The sequence below is a fragment of the Canis aureus genome, chromosome 5 (assembly GCF_053574225.1).
Source record: "Canis aureus isolate CA01 chromosome 5, VMU_Caureus_v.1.0, whole genome shotgun sequence".
Lineage (NCBI taxonomy): Eukaryota > Metazoa > Chordata > Mammalia > Carnivora > Canidae > Canis > Canis aureus.
In genome coordinates, this window is record NC_135615.1 from 6,303,555 (window position 1) to 6,317,301 (window position 13,747).

At 38.4% G+C, this 13,747-nt stretch overlaps 1 protein-coding gene across 10 annotated transcripts in view; it reads left to right on the forward strand.

Moving 5' to 3' along the window:
- The window catches only part of ABI1 (abl interactor 1), a 117,655-nt gene that overhangs the window by 31,782 nt on the left and 72,126 nt on the right, over positions 1 to 13,747 (forward strand). For all 10 annotated transcript variants that reach the window (XM_077896724.1, XM_077896727.1, XM_077896725.1 and 7 more), the window contains exon 2: positions 12,279 to 12,446. In XM_077896724.1, the coding sequence (XP_077752850.1) occupies positions 12,279 to 12,446 (168 nt within the window). The remainder of the gene's footprint in view (positions 1 to 12,278; positions 12,447 to 13,747) is intronic.

Genomic DNA, 13,747 nt, shown 5'->3' on the forward strand with positions numbered 1-13,747 from the left:
GTAGAACCCCTATACAGAGCATCAATTGTTTTGTAGATCAAAAACATTCTCGGCTATGCTAAGAAAGTCTGCTTTCTCACTCTATTCTCTTCTTTCAGTTAATTAGAATTCATTTGGCATACAAATTAGTTAATGATGACTTAGAGTGGTTCATCTTAGAGAACTACTTTAATAGTTTCACTTTGACACATTAGAATTTTATTTTGTTCTATTTTAAAGTTATAGGCTGGGAGGCAGTGTGGTATATTGGAAGACCATGGCCTTTGGAGATATAATAGGTCTGTTCTTTTCTAGCAGTGGTACTTTGAACAAATTACTTAACCTCACCAAATTTCTTTTTCCTCATTGTAAGCTATTTTAAATGGGATGTTTAACATAAAGGTACATATTACAACAGAATTCTTTGTCTCCATTTTTGACTTCTCTGTGTTTTCCCAGTTTACCTTATAAAACTGCACCTGATGTGGTCTTTCTGAAGCCAAAAACTTGTTTATCCGTTTTTTTCCTGAAAATCCTTCTGTGTCTCCCTTGTAGCCTCAGGATGAAGTCCAAATTCTTCAAGGGCCTATAGGATTTTTCTAGCCTTGTATATTTCTCCATTGGACTTTTTGAATATTGAAGCTTGCTCACCTCTAAGCTAATGCTCTTGTTCATTACATTCTGCTTTGAGCTTTAGCTTTTGCTCTTCTCCTTTCTGATCCCGAAGCTACTTCTAGTGTTCAGAATGTTAGATGAAATAAAATTTCAGTCCCTAATTACATATGACAAGAGTAAGAACTGTGTCAAGACCTTTGGATTAAGATGCTGATCCGGGATCTAGTCCTAGCTCCTCTGTTTACTAGTTAGAGAGTACTTGGACAGAGTAGTATCTCTGAGCTTTATATAGTGCCCATGCTCATGTCTGAAACCGGATGTCTGCTTAGTTTGCTGTGTGGAAGTGCTTTGGAAACTAAATATGTAGCTGTTAAAAGTTTTACTATCAAGAGTATTTATTTTGGATATTAGTAAGATGGCTATATTTCCTAATGTTTGAGGAATTGGATTATGTCCCCCTGCCCCAAATTTCTATGTTGAAGCCCCAGTCCTACCTTGTGACTGCGTTGGAGACGGGGCCTTTAAGGAGGTGATTAAGGTCAAATGAGGTCATAGGGTGTAGCTCTGACAGAACTTGGACTCTCTTTTTTTTTTTTTTTTTTAAAGATTTTATTTATTTATTCATGATAGTCACAGAGAGAGAGAGAGGCAGAGAGACACAGGCAGAGGGAGAAGCAGGCTCCATGCACTGGGAGCCCGATGTGGGATTCGATCCCGGGTCTCCAGGATTGCGCCCTGGGCCAAAGGCAGGCGCCAAACCGCTGCGCCACCCAGGGATCCCAGAACTTGGACTCCTTATATAAGAGGCAGGGACACTAGAAGTCAATCTCTCTTCACCATATGAGAACATATTGAAAAGGTGGACCTCTGCAAGCCAGGAAGAGAGCTTTCACCAGAAACAATGTTTACCTTGGATTTTTAAGCATGTAGAATTGTGAGAAAATAAATTTCTGTTGCTGAAGCCATTCAACATTTTGTCATGACAGCCTGAGCAGACTAATACAGATTAAAATACAATTGCCTTTGTGGGAAGGGCAAATTAGATTGATTTCTCAGATAACAGTTTTTAAAAAAGATTTGAGAGAGATTGAGAGAGAGAAAGGGGAGCCGGCAGAGAGAGACACAATGAGAATCTTCAGCAGACTACGTGCCAGTGCCCAGGGTCTCATGACCCTGAGATCATGACCACAACGAAAACCAAGAGTCAGATGCTCAACTGACTATGCTACCGAAATGCCCGTCAGATAACATTTTAATGAGTAACACAATCAGATGTAAATTAGCGGACTAGTTTAGAGAATGACCTTGGTAATTTGGGAATTACTTTAATAGATTTTTTTTTCTATATGACTAGGAGAATTAGTGTAAGTTGTTACTTTTCAGTTTAACCAAGATGCTTTTTTGGAACTTACTCTGCCTCTCTCGCATATAAAAATTATTGAGGATGCATTTTGCTGTAGTTAATAGAAAAAGAACTTAGGCTTTTTTTTTTTTTTTTAAAGATTTTCTAAATTTATTAATGAGAGACACAGAGCGAGAAGCAGGCTGCCTGATCCAGGACTTGATCCCAGGACCATGGGATCACGCCCTGAGCCAAAGGCAGGCGCTCAACCACTGAGCCACCCAGGTGCCCCGAAAAGAACTTAGGCTTAAACAATAAGGAACATTTATTATTTTATATCACAAGAAATTCCAAGTTGGTTGTCCCAGGATTGGTTAATTCTCTAGCTTTGTATTATCAAGGATTCAAGTTCTTTCTGTTTTGATGGGATGGTAGTGAGGTATTATTAGCCTTAGTTTTAGTTTTTTTGGTGTCTGCAAGCTGGTTGCAGTAAAAATGTTACCTAGTTATAGAACATTTGGAAATTCCACAAAAGGATGAAGATGAAAACACAAATTGTTTATAATCCCAATGTAATCGTAATTAATGCTGATATATCTCCTCTCAGTACCTGGTGAGTTAGTTTGTATAGGTATTTAATTATACCAAACAAAATTAGGTTGCACTATATACATAGATATGTATTGTGTATTTTCCCATTAAGATTATATAAAGAGAATTTTTGTAATAAAAAATAATTTCTTTCTGATTATTGAAGTGTGATTATTGTTGAAAAATTGGATACAGAAAAAATATAAAGAATATTAAAAATCACCCATGGCTCATTATCCAGGGATATTTGTTAATCTATATAAATATATGTTTCATATATAATTTTTATATAAACATTTATATAAATATAAAATATGAAAGTATTAGATATTTATAAAAATAAATATAAAATATATTTTAAAGATTCTATTTATTTTATTTTAGGGCAAGCATGAATGCAAGGTGGTGAGGGGCAGAAGGAGAGGGAGAGAATCTCATGCAGACTCTATGCTGAGTGCAGAGTCTATCTAGGGGCTGGATCTCACGACCTTGATCATGACTTGAGCCAAAACCAAGAGTTGGCTGCTCAACTAACTGACTGAGCCACCCGGGTGGTCCTATACAGACTTTTCTTTTAAAAACCAGGTACTTGGGGTGCCTATGTGGCTCAGTTGGTTAAGTGTCCCACTCAGTCTCAGCTCAGGTCATGGTCTCAAGTTCAGGGAATTGAGCCCTGCATTAGGTTCTGCACTCAGTATGGAGTCTGCTTGAGATTCTGTGTTTCCCTTTCTCTTTGTCCCTCCCTCTGCTCACACTCTCTCTAAAATAAGTACCTCAACATCTTTGCTTCTTCACTGTCAACCGATACCTGTGGTCTCATGAGTTTCAGTTGACTGAGAAAAAAAAATACTTAGGTACAGTTTACAGATGGTTTTTTTTTTTTTTTTACAGATGGTTTTGCATCATATGCTGGTACCACCTGAAGTTGGATATGTATAGCACTGTAGCCATAATCAGGGGGCGACCCAGAGGGCAGTGGTTAAGGGGAATTCTTCTGATGAGTAGAACTTTGAACAGTGCACCTACTTATTTATTTTGTTGAGAAACACAGATGGTTAGAGATGTAGATCCATTCTGACTCATGACAGTAGCAGTTGTTGGACTTAAATCATTATGGATCTGGAAAGAATGTAATTGGAAGTATGGGGGACAGGTATGTAGATATGCTCCTGAATGGACATCAGCTAATGTTTGTGTTTATTGTGATATGATGCCCATCATAGAGCATTCTCAGCAGAGAAGGATCTTAATAAAGTAGATAAGGTGTAACCTCTGGATTCCAGCCTCTTTCGCTATCCACCTCTATCCTTGCTTAGTGGGCTCATGAAAAAGATGCCAGGATGGCAGGCATGGAAGTTGTGCATGTTATGCTCAGCAATATGGACTTCATTCACCAAGACCAATCTGGCTACCACTGTTGGTGAATGACTACCTTGCTAATATTAACAGAGTACTGACACTGAATCCCAGAGATAGCACCATTCCTCTGGTATTTCATATCACATTGCCTTTTCTTTTTTTTTTTTTAAAGGTTTTATTTACTTATAGAGAGGGAGAGAGGGAGGGAGAGAGAGTATGTGAGCAGGGACGGGGAGAGGGAGAGGGAGAATCTGAAGCTGACTCGTCACTGAGTAGGGAGCCCAGTGTGCCTAAAACGAGTCTCTCAGATGCGTAACCAGCTGAGCCACCCAGGCACCCCCATATCACATTGCTTTTGACCAGGCTGTTGACTCATGTTCATAGAATTCGTGATCTTACCATGTTCCCCATTACCCTGAAGCAGCTGAATTGATAAAACAGTGGAATGTTCTTTTGAAAACTCCGTCAGCTGGTTGACAATTCTGTGTGGTGCTGGGATAATGTTCTCTAAGACGTTGTCCAGTCTCTGAATCAGCCACCAACCAGTGTGTGGTGGTATTTATTTTGTAGCCAGCATTCATAGGTAGGGAATTAAGAGGTTGACATGGAGTGAACTCCTGTCACTATACACCTGATGGTCTACTAAGAAAATCTTTGCTTCTTTCCTCACTGCTCTGGGGTCTGCTAGTTTAGAGAGGAATACTTCTGCTGGGAACATAGTATTGGTTCTATTGAACTGGAAGTTAAGCACCTGAGCACTTTGACTTCCTCTTGCCAGTGAATTAATAGGCAAAGCAAAAGATTACTGTGTTGGTCAGGATGATTGAATCTGACTTCAAAGTGGAATTTGAGTTGCTGCTACATAGTAGGGGTAAAGAGGAATATGTCTGGAATGCAGGAGATTATCTGGAGTGCCTCTTAGTGCTTCCGTGTCCTGTGATAAAAGCTAATGCAGTAATAAAACAGTCTACTGCAGGCAGGGCTGCTCATGGCAGTGGTTTGAGTCAGCAAACCAGGCAGGGAATAACAACCAGATGAGATGATTGCTGAGGGCAAGTGGAATATGTGATAGATAGTAGAACATTATAAATACCACCTACGACCTCATGACCGGTTACAGAATGAAAACTCTAGTATTTATGAATATTTGCTCTGTACCTTAATATTTGTGTGTATATTAACCAGTTTTTTTTTTCCTCTCTCTGCAGTTCTTTTATATTTAACTTTAGATGTGTTAATAGTAGTTAACCTAGTATTTCGATATTTAACTTACAGGATATCCAAGGGGAAGTATAACTCAGCCAGTTAGAAAAGGAATGAACATTACTCACAAAGTAGACTTTGTATTCTCTTTTGGGGAGATAGCATCATTTTGGTTGTATGAGGATGACTGGATCATGTTGGACTGAAGCATGTTTTTGCTATTGTCTTTATTCAGGAGTTAAATATAATGAAAGAAGTTCCTACATAAACATTATTGACTGAGGGTACTGTAGTGGTTTGTACTATTTCAGTTTCCTTAAGTTGAAACTATGTATCTCATAGTTCTGTAGTAGACTTCCTTCCTTTAAGGTTGTGGGTTAGAATTGGCTAAAAGAATTTATGTAAGCGACATTCATTAACCTCTACAGGTTTTTGTGGTTAAGTGTAATAAGAGGCACAGAGGTGTTGGTGGGTTCCAGCTTGACCTTGGTCTCCCTTTACTCTAGTTCTTTTTCCTAGTTGCTGACAGTTTGGTCAACAGTGGCATCAGGCCCCTCAACTGATACGAAAATTGCAAAAGCATAGCTTCCCAGATCTCTACAGGAGCATTTCCTTTGCAGTCTCATTTCTCTAGCTGGTGTGTTTGGCTTCTCAAATTGATGACTTTCTGATCCTCACACTTCTCCTGTGGACTATCTTAAATTTTCCCAGCTATTTTTATAATGTGTGAAGTAAAATTCTATAATTTCTTATTAAGTGGCTCTGCTTCCTAGTTTGAATCCTGATTTAATACATTTTACTTGTTGGTAAGTATCACTTTTATTGACTACATGGCATTCTAGTATATGAATTTTTTTTCTAGTCACCTTTCATTGGCCATTTAGATTATTTCGTGTGTGTGTGATTATAAACAGAGGCGGTTGGACATCCTTAAACATACAGTATTATTATTTGTTTTGCACTTGACCTTTATTTCTTTTGGGTAAGCTCCTAAAAGTGAAGAATATATACCTTTTAAAGAACTGTTATACATGTTGTCTAATTGTACCCTCCAGCAGTATGTGAAACTGATTGCCCAGCCTACACTCTTGATCATGGTGGCTCTTTCAATTTAATTCTTTTTTATTTAAATTCTAGTTACTTAACATACAGTATAATATTAGTTTCAGGCATACAATATAGTAATTGAATAATATAATACCTGGTACTCATCACAGGTGCACTTCCTAGGGCACCTGGTGGTTTAGTCAGCTGAGCATTCCCTTCTTGGTTTTGGCCCAGGTCATGATCTCAGGGTAGTGGGATCGAGCCCCACATCAGGTTCCACGCTCAGTGTAGAATCTGCTTGAGATTTCCTCCCTTTCCCTCCCCCTCTACACCTCTCTTTGCTCCAACATGCATGCACTCTCTATAAAATCAATAAATGCAATCTTAAAGCCTAAAAAACAAGTATACTTCTTAATCCTTATCCCCCTACCCACCACCCACCCCTTTCATTGTAATTCTTTAAAGAAGAAAGATATCTGAGAATATAATTAGTTAACATGGAATTAATGGAAGGAAGCTAGTATCTTGGACTAAGTATGAGATATATTCTGCCAATAATATTTAAACATGTAACTAATTTTGTGTTTAAATGTAGTTGTTCGGGATGCCTGGGTGGCTCAGCGGTTGGGTGCCTGCCTTCGGCTCAGGTCGTGATCCTAGAATCCAGGATCGAGTCCCGTATCAGGCTTCCTGCCGGGAGCCTGCTTCTCCCTCTGCCTGTGTGTCTACCTCTGTCTCAATCTGTGTCTCTCATGAATAAATAAATTTTAGAAAAAAAAATGTAGTTGCTCTGGGGTGCCTGAGTGGCTCAGTCATTTAAGTGGCTGCCTTCAACTTGGGCCATGATCCCAGAATCCTGGGATCGAGCCCCATGTCGGGTTCCATGGTCCGTGGGGAGCCTGCTCTTCTCTCTTCCCTACTCATGCTCTCCCATGTGCTCTCTTGTGTGCTGTCTCTCAAATAAATAAAAGTCTTGGGCAGCCCCGGTGGCGCAGTGGTTTAGCCCTGCCTGCAGCCCACAGTGTGATCCTGGAGACCTGGGATCGAGTCCCACGTCAGGCTCCCTTCGTGGAGCCTGCTTCTCCCTCTGCCTGTCTCTCCCTCTCTCTCTCGCTCTGTATCTCTCATGGGTAAATAAAATAGAATCTTTAAAAAAAAAAAATAAATGAAATCTTAAAAAAAAATGTAGTTGGTCTTTTGAAAACTGGGTTCTTACAGGTTTTCCATTAAGCCTGTTTCTTTAAATTTTTTTTTTTTAATTTTTATTTATTTATGATAGTCACAGAGAGAGAGAGAGGCGCAGAGACACAGGCAGAGGGAGAAGCAGGCTCCATGCACCGGGAGCCCGATGTGGGATTCGATCCCGGGTCTACCAGGATCGCGCCCTGGGCCAAAGGCAGGCGCCAAACCGCTGCGCCACCCAGGGATCCCAGCCTGTTTCTTTAAAATAAAAGTCCTGTAGTATAGTACTGACTGGTAAAGGAGTTAGTTTGGGGTGTCATTGACTTAGGCTGTAATTATGGCAAAATTAAAAATTTTAGAATCTGATGATCTAGTTATTGGAAATACCCTGGGGGGTATAAATTGCGATGGTTTAAAAACATATTCTATATTAGGGTTGAATTTTGAATTTTATATAATGAGTATGCTAGCTGTTGATTGTTGTTCTTCAGTTAAAGAAGAGTGTGCCACAACTCTCCTTCCTTGACTATCAAAACTGTGATGTAAGAGGCAGCAGAGACTTCTAGATTTTTTGCTAGAAGCTGGTAGGCCAGTTAGCAGTTGCTTAAATGGCAGGTGGTAAAACGAGGAGCTGTGCTAAAGCTTATGGTAACTATATTTCAATCTGAATTGCCATGCAAGCAGTTTGTTCTTTTTGCTCGATATTTGCCATAACCTAGTAGGATTTCTTTTTAATTACTTTTCACTTCTCTTGAAATGGGAATTGTGTTGGAGAAAATTATATCCTTTCAGTGGTAGCTGGGTATTGCATGACTCCATGCTTAATGGGTTTATTTGTTAATAGTGAACCAACATTTGGCCTATGTGCTCTTTTCTCCCTCTCATCCTTTCATTCCTCTCCACAAAATGATTATGGATTTCTCCTGGAAAGTTTCTTAGGTCTCAAACCAAACTTTATTTATTTTTTTAATTTTTTTTACATTTTTATTTATTTATGATAGTCACAGAGAGAGAGAGAGAGAGAGAGAGAGAGGCAGAGACACAGGCAGAGGGAGAAGCAGGCTCCATGTACTGGGAGTCTGACGTGGGATTCGATCCCGGATCTCCAGGATCGCGCCCTGGGCCAAAGGCAGGCGCCAAACCGCTGTGCCACCCAGGGATCCCTCAAACCAAACTTTAGATTGGCCTTCAGCAAAGTAGATGTTTTGTGTACCCTATGGTATATAAAACTTTTCCTTTTATAGGTATTAAAACCTGACATTTTAGGGATGCCTGGGTGGCTCAGTGGTTGAGCATCTGCCTTCGGCTCAAGGCATGATTCCGGGATCCAGAATCAAGTCCCACATCGGGCTCCCTGCATAGAGCCTGCTTCTCTCTCTGTGTTTCTCATCAGTGAATAAATCTTAAAAAAACAAAACAAAACAACAACAAAAAACTTGACATTTTAAATTCTTCCTATTAACATTAATATACCTTTTTTTTTTTAAAGGGCCCTTAGACCAATAAGTGTTCCTTATATTCTGTATTTAATCAAGTCTAAGAAACTTCCTCCTCACCCCCACATTTTAACATTTCTGAAATTGGGATGCATTTTACAATTTAAAAGCTGTCTGCCAGAGTAGTATTCATTGTCTGTACTTGTGGGAACTTGGTTGTTTTTGCTGGTGGTTTAACTGGATTATTGTGGCCTGTTAACAGATATATAAGGACCATTTGAGGAAAGGCTAGAGTCCTGGGTTTTACCTTCAGGCAGTTTTGGGGGTTGACACCTTCTGGTAAGATTAAGTTAGCAGTAGCATCAGAATTTGCAAAATTGATATGTTAGCAACTTGTAAGAAAATTCTGGAAATAATGATAGAGCCTTATCTTAAAAGATATTGTGTCACCTGCAGTGGGAAGTTCACAGCATCACCTGTATAGTATTCTTGCCACCTTGTTTAATCAGAATCTAGTCATAAGGAAATAATCTAGTTTATAGGAGTTTCTATAAAAAAATGGTTTGATTTTATTTTTTTATTTACTTATTTATAAGAACGATTTACTTATTTGAGAAAAAGTGTGCGTGTGCAAGCTCAAGCAGGGGGAGGAACGGGGCATGGGCGGGGTGGGGGGAATCTCAGACAGATGTCCAGTGTGGAGCCTAACGGGGTGTCAGTCTCACAACCCTGTGACCATGACCTGAGTCAAAACCAAGAGTCAGTCACTTAACTGAGCTACCCAGGTGCCCCATCTGGTTTGGATTTTTAAAATAACATCTGTTTTGAACATCAAAAAGGTCAGGGTTGAAGGGTAAAGGTTTTTTAAGTTTTAAGGAAACTAGATAGACATGACTATAGCTTTGGAAAATCTTTGGTTAGATCTTGCATTGTACAAAAGATAAAGAGTTTTTTTTGGGAATGGCTGGATGGCTCAATTGGTTAAGTATTGACTTGATTTTGACTCACATCATGATCTGGGGGTCTGTGCTCAGATGGGACTCTGCTTTTCCCTCTCCTGTTGCCCCTTTCCCCTGCATGTGTGTGTGCTTGCACGCACTCTTTCTCTATCTCAAATAAGTAAGTAAAATCTTTAAAAAAAAAAAAAAAAAAAAGATTCTCTCCCTCTGCCCCTCCACCCCCTTAAAAAAGGGATTTTTTTTTTTTCTGGAATTTGGATAACATTGAGTATGAATTTTCTAACTAATTTTATTTCTTTATGATTAACACTGACATAAAGTGACCATCCAGGTAAATCTGAGAAAGTATTTCCTATAAGTATAAAGTAATTTTTTATAAGAAAGCATTCGGACACAATTCAATTGACAGGTTTTTCCTAGTAATACATAAAAATGGTGCATCTCACAGTAGCTGGTTTGTGGAGTCATTGAAATAGAGTAATTTTTGTAGATTTAGGGTTTTTTTTAATGGATTTTCATGAAATTACTTCCATTAAATAATTGGAAAAACATGTAAAATATTCGATGGGAAAAATTCCGACTTTGGAAAAGTTTCTGGGAGGTTTAGATTAGAGGTAAGTTAAAAGTTATTAAAAGAAAGAAATGTTATTAAAAGACACGATGTGACATTCCTAGAAAGGGGGAGGAAAGGGAAAGATACAAAAGCAAAATGGCAGAAAAACTTTTTTTTTAAGTACATATGAGACTGACCCCCCATTTGTTACCTGAGTAGGGTCATTAAACTTCTTGCATTTATGGCAGGAAGAAATTGATGTTTTTCGAAGAGAGCAAATTATTTTCAAGTCTCTTGGCAGACTTTAAGGAAGGGTTCAAAGTGAGAAAGAACTTTTAATTTAAGTCATATTTTTCTTTGAAATGTTATTATACAGGCTAATGCTGTAGCATATGTTCTGAATATATGCTCTGTTTTCCATATAGGACATCTTTTAATAATGTAGGGTTCTAGCCTAGAATGATACTTTTAATGTTAGCCTATAGGTTATTTCCTTCAAAACTTTTGAAGGAAAACATGCGGGAAAATCTTAGTGACCTTAGGTTTGGCAAAGATTTTTAAAAATGGGATGCAAAAATCATGAAATATAAAAGAAAGAATTATAAATTGGACTTCATTGAAAGAAAAAGTTTCCCTTCAAAAGAGTGTTAAAGGGGCAGCCCTGGTGACCCCGCGGTTTAGCACCGCCTTCAGCCCGCGGCGTGATCCTGGGGACCTGGGATCAAGTCCCATGTCAGGCTCCCTGCCTGGAGCCTGCTTCTCCCTCTGCCTGTGTCTCTGGCTCTCTATCTCTCTCTCTGTGTCTCTCATGAATAAATAAATAAAATCTTAAAACAACAACAACAACAAAAGACTGTTAAAATAATGAAAAGGTAAGCTACTGACTAGGAGAAATATTTGTAAAACATATCTAACAAAAGACTGAGTTATGTGTAGGACTTTGGGAAGAACAGGTGGTAAAGGTTTGGTTTATAACATTCAGAGTAGTTTTTGTGGAGATGAGAGATGTAGTTATAACGGATAACAGGGAGGTTGGGATTCTGATGTTGATTAATGTAAACAGAAATATAAGATGGAATGAATTTAATCTATATCATTGTTGGTAGGTGTTGAGATTTTTTAACATTTGTAAAGTAAAGCCCATAGATGGTGAGCCACAGTTGAATAAAAGACGGGAAAAAGGGAAAGTAGAATATAGAAGTTTATTACTCACAGGTCCTGGAGGTACACAACATGATGTCTCCAGGGGACCCAGGGGGAGTTCAGTGCAGGGTGTGGGCAGGCAATGAGCTGCAGGACTTGGGGTACATGGCTTTATTAGGGTCCTCAGGTCCAGTGCTCTGGGATTTCTGGGCTAATTCTGGATTGGTCAGTTCAAACCAAAAACTGTAGGGTTTTAATAAGCTTCAAGGTGGTCTTATAAGGGAGACAGAAGAAGAAGGAGCTGGAAGACAGGAGAGATTGTTTATCACGGGGATTTGGGGGAATCCTATCTGGAACGTATATTTACTTGTCACCCTGAGGGCTATTATCTAGGGCATGTACTTGTGGGAGGAGGTAGTGTCAATTCAAGGCCCCTCTAGGCACTTAGCCACATAAAGTGGATGCTGAGGCAGCAGTATTACAGAGTAGTTTAGGTATATTCTCAACAGTGGGTTGGGAGTTTGGGGCTGACAGAAGATCCTAAAGATATAATGTGAGAAGTTGGTGGTTTGAGGGGCTTTAGGCCACTCAGAACCAATTGTACTGTGTACCTCTGATGATGGTCACTTGATGGCTGCCTTAGTGGACCTCAGTGGATTGGCCACTCGAGGCAGTGGATCCCACCTGGCAGATAGGGATTTCTGCTATGGGCCCCCCAGTGTCCTGAGACTATCATCAGAGTGGTCCTATAAGCTTTTTGATTCAATTGGATCTTTCCATTAAAAAATATAACTTTGCCTTTCTATAGAATGCATGTTTAATGAATATTAACCTAAGTAAGTACTGATTGTTTTTGTTCTTATTTTCAGGCTGCAGACAAGAGGAAAGCTTTAGAAGAGACCAAAGCCTACACAACTCAATCCCTAGCTAGTGTTGCTTATCAAATAAATGCATTGGCCAACAATGTACTCCAGTTGCTGGATATCCAAGCCTCTCAGCTTCGGAGAATGGAGTCTTCCATCAATCATATCTCACAGGTAACAGCTTGTAAAAAGCTGTACATTCACATTTAATCAGCTGGAAGAATAGAAGCTGCATAATCAAAGAGGTAGATAGCCTGGAAATATGGATTCCTTACTCATCTTAATGACTGTAGTTATTTTAGGTTCAGGTTTGAATCCAGTTTACATACTCTTCTTCTTCTTCTTCTTTTTTTTTTTTTGTTTGTAAAATATACATAATGTAAAATTTACCATTTTAACCATTTTTTAGTTATAATTCATTGGCATTAAGTATATTCGCATTGTTGTAGAACCGTTACTGGTTATCCTACTGTGAAAGACTTTTTTTTTTTTTGAGGTAAAATAAATTGTATATAATTAAAGCATACAATTTTATAAATTTTGATACACATATTACCCAGGAGACTATCATCACATTCAAGATAACACTCCCCACCCTCCCAATTTTTTCATACTTCTTTGTTATTCATCTTTCTATCCCCTGTCCTCAGACATTTCTGTCACTGTGGAGTGTGTGTGTGTGTGTGTGTGTGTGTGTATATATGTATATACACATATATATATACACACACATATATATATATACACACACATATGTGTATATACACACACACACGTGGAGTATGTATATATATATACACACACACGTATGCATGTATATACATACTCTCTTTTATACTGGCATTACAAATATATTGGACAATATTCCCTCCTCTTCACCTCTATGGAAAAGTGTCTTTAGAATTGATACTTGCTACCTTCTAAATGTTTGGTGGGATTTACCAGTAAAGCTATCTGGACATAGTTTTTCTTGACAGGGAAGTTTTAACTATATATTTAATGTCTTCAGTAGATATACGACAGTTCTCTTCATCTGTTTCTTCTTGAGTAAGCTTTGTATTTTTCCAGGAATTTGGCCTTTCACCTATGTTGTTGTATTTATTTGCATAAAAGTGTTAATAACATGCCCTTATCCTTTTTATATTTGTAGAATCTATAGTGATATCACATGTCATTCTTGATATTCTTAATTGTTGTCTTTTCTCTTTTTAAGCTGGTTAGTATGGCTAGTTTATCAATTTTATTGATATTCTAAAAAAGTCCTCAGCTTCTAGTTTCATTAATCTTCTGAACTTTTTTTCTGTTTTCTATTGTGTTGATTTTTATTTTACTTGATTATTTCTTCTCCTTTTCCTTTCTTTGGAATTAATTTACTCTTATTTTATGCTTTATTAAAGTAAAAGCTGATGTCTTTGAGCACCTAATTTCCCTTGAAATAGTGTGTTATCTGTATTTCATAAATTTAGATATGTTGT